Source organism: Cinclus cinclus, chromosome 2, assembly GCF_963662255.1.
Source record: "Cinclus cinclus chromosome 2, bCinCin1.1, whole genome shotgun sequence".
Taxonomy (NCBI): Eukaryota; Metazoa; Chordata; class Aves; order Passeriformes; family Cinclidae; genus Cinclus; species Cinclus cinclus.
In genome coordinates this window covers 4,472,831-4,491,305 of record NC_085047.1, presented here as the reverse complement: position 1 = coordinate 4,491,305, position 18,475 = coordinate 4,472,831, and the positions used below count along the sequence as shown (strand labels likewise).

Genomic DNA, 18,475 nt, shown 5'->3' with positions numbered 1-18,475 from the left:
TCAGCAACTGGACTCTCAGATATCTAAGAGTTTTACAAATGCTGTCAAAAAGTTGGAAATTGAAAATGCTGTGGTCATGGCTGGCCAGTGAGAAAAGGTACCAGAGCACACCGAGACTTTTCAAGCTAGTGCCAAAATCAGCTACATCAAGAGCAGGACTTTCTAAGCCTGTTCAATGACTGAGCTAGCTGGTCACCTCCCCATCTTTGCTTTCAGTAAAATGGTTCCCCAAAGGGAACACACAGCTCTTTCAGTGTCACTAATGTGTTCTTCAGGAAAAAAACATTTTCATTCTTAAAAAATCCCAATGGACTTTACTAATAATTTACAGAAATATTTTCGCATAAAATTTTTATAATTGTTCATTTCAAAATTAAATCCCATGTGTGGCTTGTTGTAGCTCCTGATAAATATTATTTTCTGGAGACTTACATGTCTCATTTCTTTCCAGATGTCTGAAGCTAGGAAGAGCTCATAAACCACGGGAAAATAGACCTGAAGAACATTTAATTAACATTCAAATTACCTTCTTGAAGAATAATTAGTGAAGAAAACATATTCTTGTTAGACGTTTGCAAAGATACTGAGCAGCTTTGAATGAATTGGCAGCCAACTATGAGGTTGGCTGTGCAATAGAAGAAAATAAACACAGTAGAAATAAAAACATATCCAGTTAAAATTACTTGGATCTGTTAGTTAGTGACAGGGCAAGAGAATTTGAAAAGAAAAACAAACAACAAAAACAATACATTAAGGCAGCTTTTTCAAATTATGTTAGTCCTTCCAACCCAAACACTGGGAAAAATGAGGTGGTTATTTAGTTTGTTTTGATTTTTAATTTTAAGGAAAGAACTGATCCCCAGCATCTCTGCCTGGAAGACGTGAAACATGAAGGAAGGTCGTGATTATCTAGCCTTTGACTCTTGTTTGTTTGTTTGTTAAGAAGTTAGCAAATTCTGTGTTATACTGAGCTTCTGAGACAGTGAAACTGAAAATATTCTGTCCAGATTAAATTTGGGTAAAAGTAACACTTTGTAACTAACTTGGTAATAAACAGGGTTTACTTAATTGTATTCAGTGTGATTCCATACAATGTACTTTAGTATTTCATGTATTTAACTACTTTTGAGAAAGAAACCTGTCTTGGTTAAACAAGAACTGCAAAAAATTTGTAAACCTCAACCCAAATGGAATAAAACTTTCTGTGAATTTATTTTAATATAACATCTTACCCACCAATGTACTTACAGTACAACCCTTCTCTGTCTTTGCCTAAACAAGGAGAAATCAATTAAGTTCTGGATGATTTTGGGGACTTCAGTCTGGGAGAAAGCTGGGGTTTGAGAGTGGGAGCTGGGAAAGAGACATACTGGGTTGTGTAAAGAAAGTCGGGGAAAGGGAGAAAGGAGTGCACAAGGGTTGTGCCTCTGTGAGAGGGAAGCTGGGTGGTTAAGGCAGGAGGAATGCAAATGTATTTTTAGTTGAAATTAGAGCCACCTTTCTAAGTCTATGGCCAAATTATCCAGGCTTCTCTTACGTGAGGCACCAACTATCCTGGGGACTTAACCCCATGGTGACAAACGAACCCAGCTGAAAAGCTCAGTCATGTATTTTTGAATTTCAGTGTTGCACATGCACAAGTTTTCTCTTGGTCTTACACTCTCTAGAAGATTCACTTAAACTTGCAAAGATAATAGTAAAACAGCCTGTGATTTCTAGATTTCCCAAACTGAGGAGCTGCACAGGAATACTGAGATTTCTGTGGGCTAGGAATGTCAGCTGGGAGCAGGGGAGCTATTTTGAGCATGAAGAAGCTGATAGCTGCACAATGAATGGCAAGGAATTTGCAGGGTGGCTGTGGGTGAGAATTCCCGTGCTTGTGGAGCAGGTGGAATATTGCTAAGCTGATTGCAAACAGAATTTTGAACAAGTTACGGTTGTTTCAGAAAAAAGGACATACTAAAATCACTGGTAAAGTGATAAACTCCGTGAGATTAGAGGATTTATTGCTCCATAGGGGGTGAGCAACAGGGGGAGATCACCAGCATTTGAGCTTTGTTCCACCATTCTGTGGTGCTGGGTCATCACTTCTGACTGCCTGGTGTCCAGACGCAGGGTAGTCCTGTCATCCTCCTCCTGGGAGTTTTGTCCAAGCATCCTAGTGTTTCTCAGCCTTGCCAGATTGATTATAGCCTTTATTTTTATGAATAGTAATGGTCTTCCGTGGGACTAGGAGAGGGAACTGCTAAGATGCAAGCATTCAAGCAAGAGCTGAATGGCAGCTTTGTATCAGCAAGTCTGGTCACAGGATTGTCCCAGAGACTCCTGCAAGGTTCTGAGAAGGAGGAGATGCTGCTGGATGGAGCAAGTGGTTTCGGGTACCCCCAGCCCACCAGGGGAAAGATGTGGATCCAGGCAACATCCAGCATAAAAATCCCATTCCAATTCAAAACCAGAATGGTAATCAGTGTGATTCCTACAGAGACTACAAAAAACATCCAAAGGTTTCACCCACATTTCCACCTCCTAAAATCCACTGGGACCAAAAGCTTGCAGTGGAAGTTTAAGAGTTGTTTTGGTGTGTTTGCAAGACCGTGGAGTTTGATGAATTCCACGGAACCGTGCCCCAGACTTCTCAGTGCTCATTAGGTGTGCTGTACTATTAACTGGCAGGCAATCCCATGAAGTTGGTAGAGAAATTGTGTCTTGGTTGCAGGCCAGACTAAATTTAGGAAAAATTGTGAATGAAACAGACTTCTCCATTTATCAGGACAACTATCAGAAGTTTAGCTTTTGAAATACATTTCTCCTGATCAGCCTTCACAGCTGAAGAGGGATCTGTAGTGTAACACCACTTTATTTTTTTCTCTCTTTTTTTTTTTAATCCCTCCAGCCAAATAATTTTAGAAAAGGAGCTGTTATTCTGATGGATGTTTATTTAACAACTCATTTCATGGTGGAAACCCTTTAATATCAGATACTTCTGAGAGAACAGCCTCTTCCATCAGCCCAGTTCAGTCTCCAGAAAGGCTTTCCTTTTGACGAAAATTGTACTTTCTGTTTTTTTGATCTTGATCTGCTGCTGGTCCTTGACTAAAGTCTTTTGAAACCTACCTGGGTTCGAAAGACTAATTTTTATCAAGACTTTTAAGACAAAAGGGCTTTGAGGACAATGAGAAAATCACCTGCCTTCTTCTGCTCCAGTAAGAACCGTGAGCCATTGTGTTTCATCTCTAAAACTTAGTACTAAAGAAAATAGGAAGTGGGTTTGGCCTGAAAGACTTGATTCTACTGGGCATGTAGGTACCTATTTAGTCAAAGTGTGTTTGCATTTTCTCTTCCCTTTCTCCTTACACTCTGTTACCCAATCCACTGGGCTAAAGTAGAATTTTACATCTGTTGTGAAATGAAAGCCAGCAGCACAAAACACTGTTTTGGCTCTTTTAGGACATTTTAAAGACTTCTACCATCACCAGAAAGGGTAAAATGGATTTTCGATGATCTTTGCTTCTTCTCTTGAATTTTCACATGAATAATAACTACTCTGTCTTCATTTAAAATAAATAAATAAATAAATTTGTTTTGTTTTGACACTGTGTAAGACACACTGGAGATGATTCATGAGCTTTTACTTCAGCATTAGTATTGTCGCATCTTGACCTATAGTTTCTATTTTAATTTAAATTCTCTTAATGGTACAAATCATCCCTTTGTCTTGTGTAAGGTCTTAAAAAAAGTAGGATATTCCAGTGCATTATTTTCAGCAATGACAAGGCAAATAATAACCTCCCTATCTAATCCTTTTCTATACTTTATAGGGTTTGTTGAGAGTTACAGCCTTTACTTGAGTAGCTCTGTTCTGGGCAGGAGAAGATGAAAGTGAGAAACTGTCTTGTAAAAACACATGTCCCCAAGAGAAAATTTAAGGCAAAGAGGATTTTCAAAGTGTAAACAAAAGTGTGAATCATTGCCAGTGGATGTTAAGCTTCATGACTGCTTTTTACTTCAATTTGCATCGTTGCATTTTCAGGCTGACTTGAGGTGATTTACAGTTTTTCTAAACCAAACATTTTCCTCCTATGGATAAGGCTTCGTATCAGAGCATAGCTGATCTAGAGTTGAGTAAGGATAAGTATTAAGCAGTAGTGATAAAACTACCTTCTTCATTCCTGCTGTAATAGTAATATTTATATTAATAATATGTCTTTTTTACACTGGTTTTACACTGGAGGCTGGAGTTAAGATCCTGCAGGACCTGGGGACTGACAACAGAAGGGCTGGAAACTCTATGGACACCAAGCAGTGAATGTTTTGCCCAATGCTCTCAACTACAAATACCCTAAAAAACAAAAATTATGCATTTTCATTTAATGCTGCAGGAAAGAAAGTAGCTTTTCAAACAGCTTTCCTTACCCTATGCTGAAAGCCCTGCAGGCTGCCCAGGGTTTAACAACTGACTCTGTCTCTCTGTTGTGATGAATCGTGATATGCTGGACTCTCCACACTGCCCTCTTCTCTATTGCTGAACACACCTTGATCTGCAGCCTGAAAAAAAACAGAGGTAGAAGCAACACTGTGAAAGGCAGAAAAGAGAGAAATACTGTTTGGTTTTTTTGGTTTTTTTTTTTTTTCGTGAGACAATCAGAATCAGTTTCTATTTTCCCTGGCATTTGACAAATTGCACAGTGGAGCCCCTGACCTTCTTGCCTCTTGCTCAGAGCTCTGGGGGTGCAGTGGAAAGAGACTCACATTATGCACACGGGGATGCTCTCACCACACGCATTTTCAGTGTGTTTTTTTTTTTTTTTTTTTTTTTTTTTACAAACACCTATACATAAAACCCCTCGTTGTCACCACTGGTGGGAGGCACCCACACCCCCAGTAATCCAGTAATTCACCAGTGCAAGTCCGTGGGGTGTGTCTGTGAGACGCCGGCGGGGTTGGGAGTCCCGGGGTGTGCATTGAGGCTGCTGATTTTAACTCGGGGTGTGTTGGAGACTCTGCCTGCCCTGGGGCTGGGAGATACCTCCTGCTGCCCGGGGCTGACCAAGCGAGTGAGCCTTTGTAACAGCTGCACGTTGTCCTCCGTGTGCTGAGAGCAGCTCCTTCGTTACAGGAAGAAAAAAAATCCATTTCAAAAAATACTGGAGACGTGTCTTAGGTGCCGAATCCCTGAGCCTGTGAAACCCAGGGCTTTCCTACAGGTTTTGTTCAACTCGGTGTTTATTCAAAAAGAGGCATAAACCCTTTAAAAATTAACCTTGTTTTTCACTAGAACTCAAGGTCAAGTCTCCGTTAGCTCGTACTTCTGGAAATGTCACAGCCAGAGTTTGCACATACATTCCTCCATCAGAACAGTATTAATCATACTCCTGCCATCTCAGGGTGCTGGAGTTACCTCTGCATTTCCCAAGCATTTAGTTTTCTTTCACTTCATATTCTCCAAGTCCACACGCTATGGCGACTGCCACAGGAATACCTAACAAATTTACCACCTTCCTTTCTATGGGTCTAGAACAGGTTGTAATTTAATACTGTAATTTTATACCACACTCCTTTGTAAATCAAAACTTTGTTTACTCTTGTTTTTTTTTACTCTTTTCCACTCTAGTGGAAAATCTTAAACGTGCCCACTCAGGACTAACAAAGCAGGAGGCAAGCAAAATAGCATTTCTTACCTGAAGAATTTTGCACTTGACAACTTTTGAAATTTGGCGGCAAAATGCCTACTGTGTTGGCCCTCAAATTATTTCCACACCAGCAAATATGTAGTGTTTATTTCCACCACATATATCTTATATACATATCATATATATATCACTGCTGCTCGTATTGATGAAGGCCCTTGCTGAATCGCTAGGAATGCCTTGTGAAAAAAAAAAAGAAGACATGGGCTGTAAGGAGCCTCCTCCCCTTCTTAACGTGCTGCAGAGTGATGCCACCTGCACCGGGTCACAGATGTCAGTGCAGATGGTGTGTCACCTTATGTAACCTGGCAGGGGCTATACGGAACCAGGACACCGTGTCTGGGTCAGCTTATACAACTGTGGAGGACACGTTTGAGCCTGATGGCACAACCCAGCATCTGGGTCGGGGCCTCTGTCACCCTACGTGCAATGTGAATTACAAGGACTCGGGGAAACTGGGAGCTCGCGCCGGCAATAGATTAAAAATAGGTGAGCACGTGTTTCCAATACAAGCAGCCTCAAGTAAATAAAGATGGAAACAAAGCATGAAGAAGGGTAATAAGAGGTGGTGGCAGCGGCGGGTTCAGGACAAGTACAAGGAGGGAGGTGTTTATCCCTGCACTGCGTAAGGAGGGTCGGAGCTCCCAGCTGCAGGCTCCTGTGGATGCTGCTGCTTCAGGCTGTGGCTGGGAACACCATTCCTCAGCAGACTCCTCCTGTGTAGTGTGAACTAAAACATTCTTAATGTACATAAAGCAAATAGGCTATTCCCGATACAGAATTATCTGAGGAGAACGTGTGTGTGTGTGCGTGCGTGTGTGTGTTCGCGCCTTCACCTTTTCCTAGTGGTCTCATTTCCAATAAATCCGCATAAACTCCGTTGGTTTCCCCACCTTCTTGTCACACTTTACAAAGCTGCTATCTTTATTTCAATTTCAAATGACCTCCAATGGTCTCTCACACCATAAAGTACAGCGAGGATTACCAAAGGAATTAAGATTACAGTCACCAGAGCCAGTTTTATTCTTGTGCTAAGGGGCTGGGAGTCAGTCCCTGTAAGGAACATCAGGGAAGCTACTGTAAAGAACAGCAGGCTGCTGGACACGGACTCCTGGAGTGGCAACCTCTTGGATCATCTTGGATATTTGGCCAGCCTCACAATCACTTCCCCGTCCGCACCCCTCCTGCTGCCCCCTTCGCTTTTTATAACCTTTTAGTCGTAGCGCACCGTCCTCCCCCCGCGACCGCGCTCCCTCAGGTGCGCAGCGGGGCCGCCCTCGCCATTTCCTCTAGTTCTACCCTTCCCCAGCCCTTCTCGCCCCTCACCAGCCTCCCCTCCGCCCTCATCGTCCCCTCCCGGAGGGAGGGAGCGCCGGGCCGAGGCAGCCGGCGGGGCTGAGGGTGGTGTGGCGGGCGCTGCCATCTCGCGGCCGTGCTGAGGGAGCGGCCGCCATGTCGGAGCGGCTCCGCGGGGCGCGGCCTGAGGGCGCCGCTGGAGACGGCCGCGGATTAGTGGAAAAGCTTTGCAAAACGTGGAGAAAAAAATAAAAATAAAATAAAAAAAAATTCCTGACCAAGGGATGCCCTTGATGTATACTTTCAAGCTTTCAAGCCTACTCAGTAAGAAACGAGATTTAACGCGTGAAACGGAGCAGCCAACAAGCGCTAAGCGATGCACGGGCTAAAAAGACGAATTGTCCTTGAGCTGCCTTGTTTAGGTTTAGGGCTCGGCGTGTTTTAATGCTCTGAGATGCAGGGGGAGGTTAACAAAGCTCGGGAAGAAGGATAGCGAGATAGAAGGTGAATGCAGAATTTACAGGCCACATGGACATTTGGCAGAACCCACAGGGTAAGGAAGAAATCAACAAAGCCAGCTCAGGAACTGTGCTGAAATCTGTGCTCAAGCTGGGTAAAAGGTAACACTGACTCAGGGACCACCGACCCAAAAAAAGGGAAAGTTTGAGCATGTGGACTAACTAGCACTGGAAGCGACAGAGTCATTAACCAGGAGAAGACAGAATGCTAATTAATAAGAGAACTGTGCAACTTGCAGCCAGTGAACACTAATTCCTTTGTTTGCTAATGTGCATGAATACTGAAAAGTTTTGATAGTCTGGGTGTTTGATTTGTGGAATACCTGGGAGCAGCCCGGCTTGCATTAGCCCTGTGGTCAACACCAGTGTCTCTCTCAGTGTGTAATCACTGGGGTGTTGCACGCCGGGTAGTGAATTTGATTCTTTGTGGGTTCACAAAGGGGCTTGTGAAATAGTGAGCAGCCCTGGGGCTTTTCCCCCACAATAATAAAAAGTGGGGCAAAAGGAGAGTTAGTCTGTCTTGAGTCCTTTGGAGGCACCCAAGGGTGAGGAGGCAGAGACCTGTCACGTTGGGTTTCTCTGGATGACTTTACAGAAATCCAGGTTGACACACTTCAGAATCCCCCTCAGCTTTTCCTGCATCTGAAGGCAATTACCAGATCAGGAATTCTGCACTGATGGCATCACAGCAGGGTGATCTTGCAGTGCAGGTGCTCCATTTTGTTGGGGATCTCTGCTGTACTTTACATATCTTTTCAGGATGGAACATGCTGTAGCCAGCATACCTGCATTGTATCTCCCAGCCCAGACATTTGTAGGGCATTATCTTTATGTTAACAGGGAAATGATGAACAGGATCTCAAGAGCTTGGGCAAGTGCTAGAGCTTCAGGAAGAAATTCTTCCTTGTGACTGTGGGGACCAAACTCTGGGCTGATACCCCATCCCTGGAAGTGCTCAAGGCCAGGTTGGATGGGGTTTTGCAAACCTGTTGTAGTGGGAGGAGTCTCTGCCCATGGCAGGGGTTGGAATGAGATTGTCTTTAAGGTCACTTTCAACCCAAATCATTAAGTGATTCTGTGAGCAAATTTCCAACCAGCCTTCTCTGGTGCTCTGGTTCCATCACTTAGCTTCTCTCTCCTTCAAGATTTTAACATTAATTGTTCAGATGTTTATTGATTTTGAACTACATTATTTTGTCAGCCACAAGGGAAAGAGAAATTCTAAAACCTTAGAAAAACCAAATGCACTTAACTGCTTTTGAATCTCAAATATATGTAAACTTAAGTATATATTTACTTAAGACTACAATTCACGCAGTAAAAATTGGCTTCCCTTTTTGAAATGAGCACCTGCTCTGTGATGCTAACATATGTTTCTCTGGAAGATGTCAATGGGAAAGAAAAGCTTGGAAAACAGCCACTGAGAATTTTGCCTGATGGCTTTTGAAGCTGTTTTGCGACCTGTAGAGATCAGACTTCAGTCAATAAATCTGTCTCTATTTTCACTGTAGGATGAAAAAAGTTTTCAGTGCCAAAGCTGAAAGGCACATTTTTTTTCCCCAGTATTCAACATTTTTTTTTTGTCCTCATGTTCATTGGTGACAGAAAAGGAGCTTTGCAGAGATGCAGCGCATTTCATAAATTAGTTCCCATCGGAGATATATTGTTGACTCCTGGACAGCAAACAGGGAATGTTGGAGAAAAGGCTTAATTCCCATCAACTTGGCAGCAAGGGAAGAGTAAACACACTTGCTGAATTGTTTTGTTTCAGTCTGTGGGGGGAGATGAGCCAAAAGAAATTCAGGTAGCAGTTAGGATCTGACTGGTAAGCACTGATGAGAGACTGTGCTGTTGGCCAGACAGCCAAGGAAGTCAGGGGAAAAAAATAATCTCATGCAGTGTATATTGCTTTTGGGATTGAAGCACAGTGCTGAGGTCATACATATGGCAAAGTAGCCTTCTTCTTGGCGATACACTGTGCTGCTGAAAACACTTCACTTTCTGAGCATTGCTCAGGCTTAAGGGTCAGCTCCTTGATCCTCCCTTACTTGGGAAAGAGGCTAAAAGATTTTCTTCTTTTTTTTTTTTTTTTTTTTTTGGTAATCCTACAGAAATAAAGAAACAAACTCTAGAAACTGCTCCTGGAAAAAAAAATGGGCATACATGCAGGAGCAGGGTAGCTGTATCCTATGCCTGTGGTCAGCATGAGGTGGCAGAAAGGCAGAAAAGAAAGTTTTCTCCCACTGAGGCTGTGAGAAGTGTAAATCTGGGAAAAATGTGGCTGCTTGTTTGTGAGAGATCACCCTCAAGATGCAGATGTTCCTTAACCAGAGGCAGCAAAACTGATTGTTCCACTTTTAAAGTTGTTGCTGTAGAAGCTAAATAAAGGGATATAGGGATAAAATTCAGTGGTTGTTCTGTCCAGGCCAGAATGATGAAAGGGAAGAATCCCTGATTTAGAGGCTCTGGAAATGCAGAATGCAGAGTTAGGGGAATCGTGTGGTTTTTCTTTGTTTTTCTTGTCACTCTTTCAAACTAAATGTCTGATTGTACAAAACAAGTGTGTAGCCAGCACAGCTCAAGAGCAAAGAGAAGCCTGAGTTTTGTAAATTGAAGGAAAATCAGAAAAGACCCTTGTGGCAAACAGAGTCACCTGTTCAAGCCTGGTACTTAGAGGCTGTTTTATATGGGAAAATATATACCTGCCTTTGGTGGATTATGGTCTTGTGGGGATCCCACACTACAGTTTTAAAACATTCCTTTGGATGAATAGGCAGTGGACAGAGACAATAAGAAACTGGACAAGTCTTAGAAGTGGAATTTGGTTGCCAGTCTTTGGCCATTTTTTTGGAAACTGTCCAGCTCTGCTCTCAAAAGCTGCAAACTTTGTACAGGTCCCATGCTCTGTTTGTGACCGGGTTCTTCGACACCCAAGGAGACCTCATATCACATGACAGCTGTGTTCAGGAAATTGTTTAGGTGACCTTTACTTTTTAAAGAGCTGCCCTTTACCTTAATGAAAAATAACAACTGGTTGTTCTGTAATGAGAAGAAAAGGCACTTGCTGTGTTCCAAGATCTGCAAACTGGAATCATAATTCCCAGTCTCTGCTTTCCTCCCACTTCATCCTGTTGGGAAATGTGAATGGGTATCTTAATTCTGGAAACTTGGTTTGTCATTTGTGTTAACATAAGCAGGACAAACTGTCCTTAATTCTAATATTGATTTTGTAAGTCACCATGATATAAATGGTAAGTGCTCTGCACTGAGTCTGGTTGCCATAGAAAAGCAAAATGCTGCCTATTCCTGTGCTGCTGTGTCGCATTCACTCTCTCCAAGTCATGGATGAGGTTAATCTGCTTTCTGTGATTTGCTGGTTGTTTGTAAGAAGTGAGTGCCTCTTAGGAAACTTATTAATGTTTTCTTCCTTGTATTTAATTCTTTGATTAGGAGAGAAAAAAAATACTTGCCATGTAAATCTGCACTCTCCATTCCACATTGCATCTCTTCTCACTGTAGCTAATTTACAGACTGAAAAGTGCTGGTGTCCTGTGGTCTTTCATCTCCATGTGTTTAAAATGGCCTTTAGGTGAGATCTGATTTTCTGCAAAATTCCAGCCTCTAAAGCATTCCTTCATCCCTGGTATTCTTCTGTTCCTGTTTTTGTAGTAGCTGCTGTCAATCTGCATTGCTCTGTGATCTGTAGCTCCAGATTGCAGTTACCAGAAGGGATGTGTTATTTTGCTGACTAAAAGAAGGCATCTCATTTTCTGAAACCAGGTGGTGTGTTCACCTTTGCTTCTTTCCCTTGCTTGCTTGTTTGCAAACTGTTCCAATGAGCTGATGCACTGTTACCATGTGCTGAGTTTTGACCCAGGAAGATAAGCATGGCAAACTTTTCATAGGCTACAGATCATTTAAAAGAAATAATTTTACTGATAGCAAAGAGACAATGCTCTTTGTTTATGCACAAAAACTGATCAGCATCTTGCCCAATACAAGCCAAGTGTATTATCTTGTTTTTATTCTTTTCCATAGAGGGATCTTTTTGGAATTTATTACTGACAAATGTTTAGGAGATTAACCTGTTTCCGTAATGGTAATTTATGGTGATATTATAATCTGATCTGTGTAATGCTCCCTTCCCCAGAGAAAATGAAAACAGATCTAGCATAAAGAAACTCTGCTGCTGTGGGGTCACCCTCACTGATTTTCACTCCCATCAGTGGAAGTGTTTTTGATTCCCCTCTGCAGGAGGGGGCACCCCTCAATGTGTGTGGGTAGACTGTTTCTGGAAATACGCCATGGCACAGAGGGGTACTGCTTAGATTTTCAGCATGCTTAGACAAGGCCTCCCCAAGGTATATTTATGACACTAGGTGGGTGAAGGTGGTGGAATATGTCAATGCACGCAGGCTTTTTTTTGTTTTGTTTTATTTTTTTTTTGTTTTGTTTTTGTTTTTTGTTTTGTTTTTTGACTAAAGCTGATTTTAGCAGGGGTAGTCAAAGGAACAGTCAGCGTGTTTTGGAAACCCTCCATGGAGCAGTCTTTTCAGCATCACAGCTTAGTGGTAAAGTTGCAGTTACAGCCGGGAGTAATAAAGCAGCGGGTGCTGATAGCTCGATGAAAGCAGCCTCTAATTTCCTTTGTCTGTTAAAGACTCCCCTCTCCTGAAAGGAGGGGCATCCACGTGCAGCTTGGCCACGGACATGCCAGTCATCCTGCCAGATCTCTGGAGCAGCACTTCTAAGCACTCAGTTTTCCAGCTGGAAAATAAATGCACAAAGCAATTTTTACTTATTTATTTCTTATGGACTCCTTTGAGTTCCTTGAGGTCAGCACACAAAATCATCACGTTTGTGCATGAGCATGACAGGATGTAACCACAGGTCCCCTACAGAGCTCTTGGTGGATAAACCTCAGCACCCAGAATATCCTCTCTCTCCCCATTCTGTGTCTCCTGCTTAGTGGGGATAACCCCCAGCCAGCGGTTTCAGCTAAGGATTACCTTAACAATCAAAACACAGCTTTCTCCACAGTATCTGGAAACAATAGGAGCTAGAATTAGCAGGGAAGACAGGATATGAATGTTGCATTCTTTTATAGCTGAGGAAAATGGTTGGAAATGAGTTAACTCTGATGGATGCGCAGGTAGCCAGACATGCAGAAATGCAGTATCTTTATCACACAGCCTACAGTGTGGTTTGCTTTTTATTTCATTTGCTGCTACTCTTGGGCCTGTGCTTGGGTGGGGAAAGAAGAGAATCCAAAGGCTCTTGGATTTTTTCTTACATGTAATTTAATCAGTGGGCTAAGGCTTTGATATATGTAGGTTGGGTGACACTACAGAACTTAACCAGACTGGCTCAGGAACTCGTATTTCTCTCCACCTAATTAATTTAATTCAACCTTCTGTTGAGCAGGTAGGGCAGCCTGAATGAAATAAAGATAAAATTAGGGTTGGTGGAAGGATACTGGATCTTAGACATGCACATACCTTGTAAGTTTTGCAGAGTTTAGTAAAAAAAAAAAAAAAAAGAAGAAGAGAGAGGGGGAAAGTTGAATTTTCTGGTAATCAAAGCAGGAGTTCATTTTTAGTTTGTGCTTGTGCTGTGATAATGTTGTGTTCAGAGGGACGTGTGTGTGCTGACAAAATGCTGGCAGCTGATGGAGCCACAATTGATGTTAATGACTGGGAAGACAGGGCAATGTAGCCAGTTAACAAAAGAGCTTGATCTGTGCAGAAGATGATTTTGAGCAGATACACACATATATAGAAAGCAAGATTAATTTAGAGACCTTTGTCATTAAAGCAGATTTTTGTATGGTTTTGTGTGGGATTTAAGGGGGATTAAGTGTTTGACATCACTTTGCCTGCACAGGCTATGTTGAAGAGGTTACCGAGCGGGTGATGGAGAATTTAAAAACGCGCCTTTGCTGAAAGAGAGGCAGCAATGGGTCAGATGAAAGCAGCCTGGCCAAACAAACTGCCCTACCTACCACAGTGCTGAAAACAAGGTGCTCCTGGTTGGACAGCAGATGCTGCAGGGATGTAGAGCTGAGGGAATATTTATGATTTGCCAAAATACAAGGGGAACTCTCCGAGGACATCGGAACTGGGATGCCCTTGTCTTCTCTCTTCAGGGATGCCTTGCTGCACGTGCATCTTTTGTCTGTTATGCTGTTTCTAAACGGTAAAAACACTTAAAAATAAGAAGTCATCAAGGTGGATTGGGTGATCACGTGCTTTTCTCTTTTGGGAGAGATGGTCCTGGTCATGAAACTTCTGTTCCTCACCTGCCTATGGCCAACAGCAGTGCTACACAGTTCTCACAGTCAGCATCACCGTCTTCATCGTCGGCAACAAATGTCATTCTCAAGAAAACATAACAGGTAAGAAATGGACTTTATCTGCCTCTGTTCCTCTGGTAAACTTCACGCTGTCAGCCACCTTTCAATACACCCTTTTGGTTCACTGTCCTGTTTTTCCAGTCTCTGGATTGTTAGTATGCATAGTATTGATAGGATGTTCCCAAAACAAAAATGGTGAAGTATTAATTAATTTTTCATAACCAGACCTTTCACATTGTGATTTTTTAATGTCTCGTATGTATGGAGTTATGTACCCACCCACACCCACACACAGCTCTTTTACCTGGTGTGTGATGTTTCAAGTATTCTTGCCCTTGCTTCAAGAAGAGGAAATACCTTCCAAAATCCTATGCCAGTGTTACAAAGTGACTTCCATTACCTAAGCAGCAGAGTAGCTACGCTATGAAGCTACAGAAGACTTTTTTATGGCACTAAATGAGGTGAATGACACCTTACTTGTAGTGATGACACAGCGTGTTCCCTTTCTGGAATATACTTAACGCTTTTAGACATTGAAGATCATCTCTGTTCTTGGCCTTTCAGTAAAGTAGCTGGTTAAAAATCAAAAATGATAGAGAGGTCTTTAGCTGTAAATTTCTGGGCAAAGTGTCAGTGCTTTCTCCTAGGAAGGCAGCTCATATCTGCCATGCAAGGTCTCCACCTGTTTCCAGATTAATCTAATATTCTGTGAACAGACCAATGGCTGCCAGTGATAATCTAAGAAAAATTCTTCTTTCTTGGGAATAACTAGCTCCGTTTAGGGAAGGAGAAGGGATACAACTGTTAGATTTTAAAATGTGCTTGACCCCCTACTAAAATGAGCAGGTGAGCTCATAGTTTATTTGTACAATATCATATTTTGAAGAAAAGTAATGTAACTGGACTCCTCTAAAGTGTTTAAGATGCTTTTTTCCCCCTCAAGTTGCATGCTTTGCAGCAGGTGTACAGCTGTTTACCTCCTGTGTCACTTCTCATGCAATCATCCAGCAGTGAAATATCTCTGGAACCCTCCATATCTTGATAAAATCCCGTTTAGCAATGCAAGGTAACAGATGACACAACAGAGGTGCCGTGTCGCTCAGGACTTCTGGGTTCCTGTTCAAAGTTATGGGTCCAAGTTTGGTGCAAGCCAAAAGCTCATGAAAGGGATGGCTATTCAGCAGGCTATTTTGAACATTCTGAGTGCTGGTGCACAATTATTTGTAATAACAAAGGAAAATAAACAGATCTAGCCCCAGTATCAACATAAGATTTCATCTTGTGCTTTGTTAGTCTCAGGAAGCAGTTAAGAATCAAATGGAAGCAGAATAAAATACCTTGTTAGTGGTAGTGGCAAGGAAGGTCTATTTTAAGTGTATCTGGTGCACTTTTGTCTGTAGTAAGAGGGGAGCGTACGGTGCTGTGTTTGCATTGATCCTATTCTGCTTGAGCTGATGGCAGTTGCTCCATCATTGACATAAAAAAATCACAAAGCAGGAGGGAAATCTGGTGGTAGGAGACAGAAAATTTTGTGGCATCCTGATGAACATCCTCTTGCAACAGCAGTGTTTGCACAGTGTCCTCTCCAAATGGATGCATGTGACAGTCCTGTGACAGGCCCAAGTGTGTTATCAGAAAGGGAGAATAGGAGCAAGGAGGAATCCGTCTCCTGCTGCCTGGTGTGGCAGTTTGTTTTACACAAGGCAAGCTTTGGCATCCCACGTCCTCATTTCCAAGGTCCTGGTGATTGTGAGCTGGGAAGAAGACTGCAAAATCTGAGCTACAGAGAATCCCAAAGCTTAACAGCAGCAAATCAGCTTTTCTCTGCAAAGGATCCAAATGTGTTTAATTTCTCTTTGTTTCATTCTCTGCTTTTGTTCTAAAGGCTGTATTATCCTCCAGTACACTGCATCGAGGTCTGACTTTCCACCAGCATCTTTTTTCTTTCTGGAGGACAATCTTTCAGCCAGCACTAGCGTTATTAGGGACACAGCTGACAGATGGCCTTGGTTAAATGGGTGGCCTTTTAAAAAGAATCCCTTGTGAAAATGTTACTTAACCTACAAGTTCCACTGTTTTAATAGAGTAACCCAATTCTCTCTCCAAAGCTGTTTGTCTGCATTCTCCTGTAAAGAAGATTTTAAAGCATTAACCAAAAGTACATGAGAAAGCGATTATTCTCATGGTCCATTTCCTACAGCAAAGAACAAAACATTTGATTGTCAAAATATTAGTTTTTTTGACAGTACATATTGCTGATGTTTCTGAGCAATTAGAAATGCATTTTCATGAGTACGAGAGAGAACTGTGCAATTTTGATTATTTCATTTATCTGGGCTTCAAGGCTCGATGAATGTATTAAAATATTTAAGAGGTCACACATCTGGATTACCCCACAGACTCCCCTTGGAATAAGATTTCTGTAACTTCTACCTTTTGGATACCTTTGATTTAGTAGTAGCCAGAGTATTCTGGAGACACAACACTGGAAAAAAGTCGTGACAATGACATCCACAGTATTCTTTTCATAAAAGACAATTTAATAGTATTCTTCTCATAAACTTACCTAGTTTCATTCTGAATATGAAAGGATGGTAGGGGAAAAAAATCCTTTCTCTAGCTTTCTACAAGAACTTTTATCATATCATTAGCAGAGCTGTAAAACAGAAGAACATCTAAGCAGGATCTTTCCAGGGATGCCTGTGCTAATCTGAGTTTGTAACAAGGGTTTGGAAGCACAACCTTGGATGAATAAGGACAGGGCAAATAAAATATTTTCCCCTAATATTCACAGGTGTACCAAGTCACCAAATTTCCTCCAGCAACATCCTGTGTTGGATGTAATTTCTGCAGATGTAATGATCTTAAGTGGATTTCTTTTCCACTAACTTGTCTGATTCCTCCTTGAACCAGCATAAACTTTTGATAGCCTGATAAGTTAGAGACAACCAGATGGGACATGAACCACATCAATCCCACTCATGCCATTGGTTTGTGGAACTACACTGATGACATTAAGTGATTAAATGCTTTAACCAAAAATTATCTAAGTACCCTTGAGCAGACCTTTGACCTTTCATTCACTAATGGTTTTCAAGGCTAGGTAGGAGCAGCTAAATTTGTCTTTAAATGCCCAACACATCTTTGTCCATTGTTAATTACTTATGAATAAGCTGCTTTGGTTTTGTAGGCAGTGACGAGCTCTTTGAGATCTCTGGCAAATGCCAAGGTCTCCATGCAATAGTATTGGGTAGGGAAATGTCAAAACAGTATTCCTCACTCTTTTCCAGCCAAAATTTAGTGCTCCCATTTATTTAATATAGAAGTACCGACAAGATTTAATTCCTCATGTGATCTCAAACACTTCAAGTGCTTTTTATGACCCCTTTTGGAATGTAATTATAGATTGCCATTTAATTTACATAATGTAAACCCTTGTCTGAGGTACAGCTGTGGAAAGCACAGCTATGAGTGGAAGCAGTAGTTTCTTGAGAATAAGCCTCACTGAGACCAATACATTTTTACCACTGCCCAGATCTACACCACTACCAGAGTTCTCTTTCTTGCTACTATCACAGATAGGTAAAGAGAGATTTCCCGTCCTTAGATGCATCTGTCTTCTAATGGTTTCACAAAAATTTCTTTGCCAAAAGGGCTGTCAAGTCCTGGAACAGGCTATCCATGGAAGGGATTGAGTCACCCATGATTCCTAGAGGTGTTTGAAAGATGTGTAGATGTGGCACTTAGGGACATGGTTTAATGGCGAACTTGGCAGGGCTGTGTTAATGGTTGGACTCAGTGATCTTAAAGGTCTTTTCCAACTTAAACGGTTCTGGGATTCTGTGTGGGCTTTTCCTCTCAAACACAGCCTGACATCTGCCATACCACAAATGTGCAGAAGCCATGGCTGTATTCAGATCTCTAGGCCATGGTGTGCTGCTGAAAACTGCACAATCCAGAGGCCTCTGAAATATAATCTGTTTTTTTGCTGTGTTCTCTTGATGCCCTTTTTCTGGACTTAGAAAACTGGGAATCAGGCACGGTTAAGGGATAAGGTTTTTTTACTTCAGTATTTTAATAAGGATCCTTACTGGTGCACCACTTTGCCAAGGTGGAATGTGCACCCACACGACAGATCGTGTATACAATTTATAGACCTTAAAAATTAGCATATCTAACAAAGACACCCCAGTGGGATGCCTGGATAAATGGTGATATTCCCCCATATGAGGAACTCCCCCCTGGATTGGCCCAATATCTAATTTACAGGATATGTTCCAGAGGAGGCCTTGGCTTCTCAAGATAGTGTAGGGTTTTCTGGCCTCCTACTATGAGGCCTTTAGGATGTTTGGCTAAAAAATACTAGGGCTATGCTATCAGACTTAAGGAATTACAGGTATGCATGCTAAGAATACCAAGGATACATAAAAGTTAAACAAAAGGTATATAAAAGAAAAGGTAAAAAAATCATCTTGGCATAATTTTTTTTCTTTTAGAGACTAACAGGGCTCTGCTTTGTCTAGACTCTCTATTACTCACAGTACTGGTTTACACAACCAACTGACCCACAGGCTATTGCACAGATGATAACTATAATTACAGCTATTATAAATGTATCTTTT

The 18,475-nt window shown here is 41.9% G+C and overlaps 1 protein-coding gene across 1 annotated transcript in view; it reads left to right on the top strand.

The window, feature by feature from the left end:
- Positions 1-13,767: 13,767 nt before the first annotated feature.
- The window catches only part of GABRR3 (gamma-aminobutyric acid type A receptor subunit rho3), a 28,556-nt gene continuing 23,848 nt past the window's right edge, over positions 13,768-18,475 (top strand). Inside the window, exon 1 of the mRNA XM_062511280.1 lies at positions 13,768-13,895. Coding sequence (XP_062367264.1) covers positions 13,768-13,895 — 128 coding nt within the window. The remainder of the gene's footprint in view (positions 13,896-18,475) is intronic.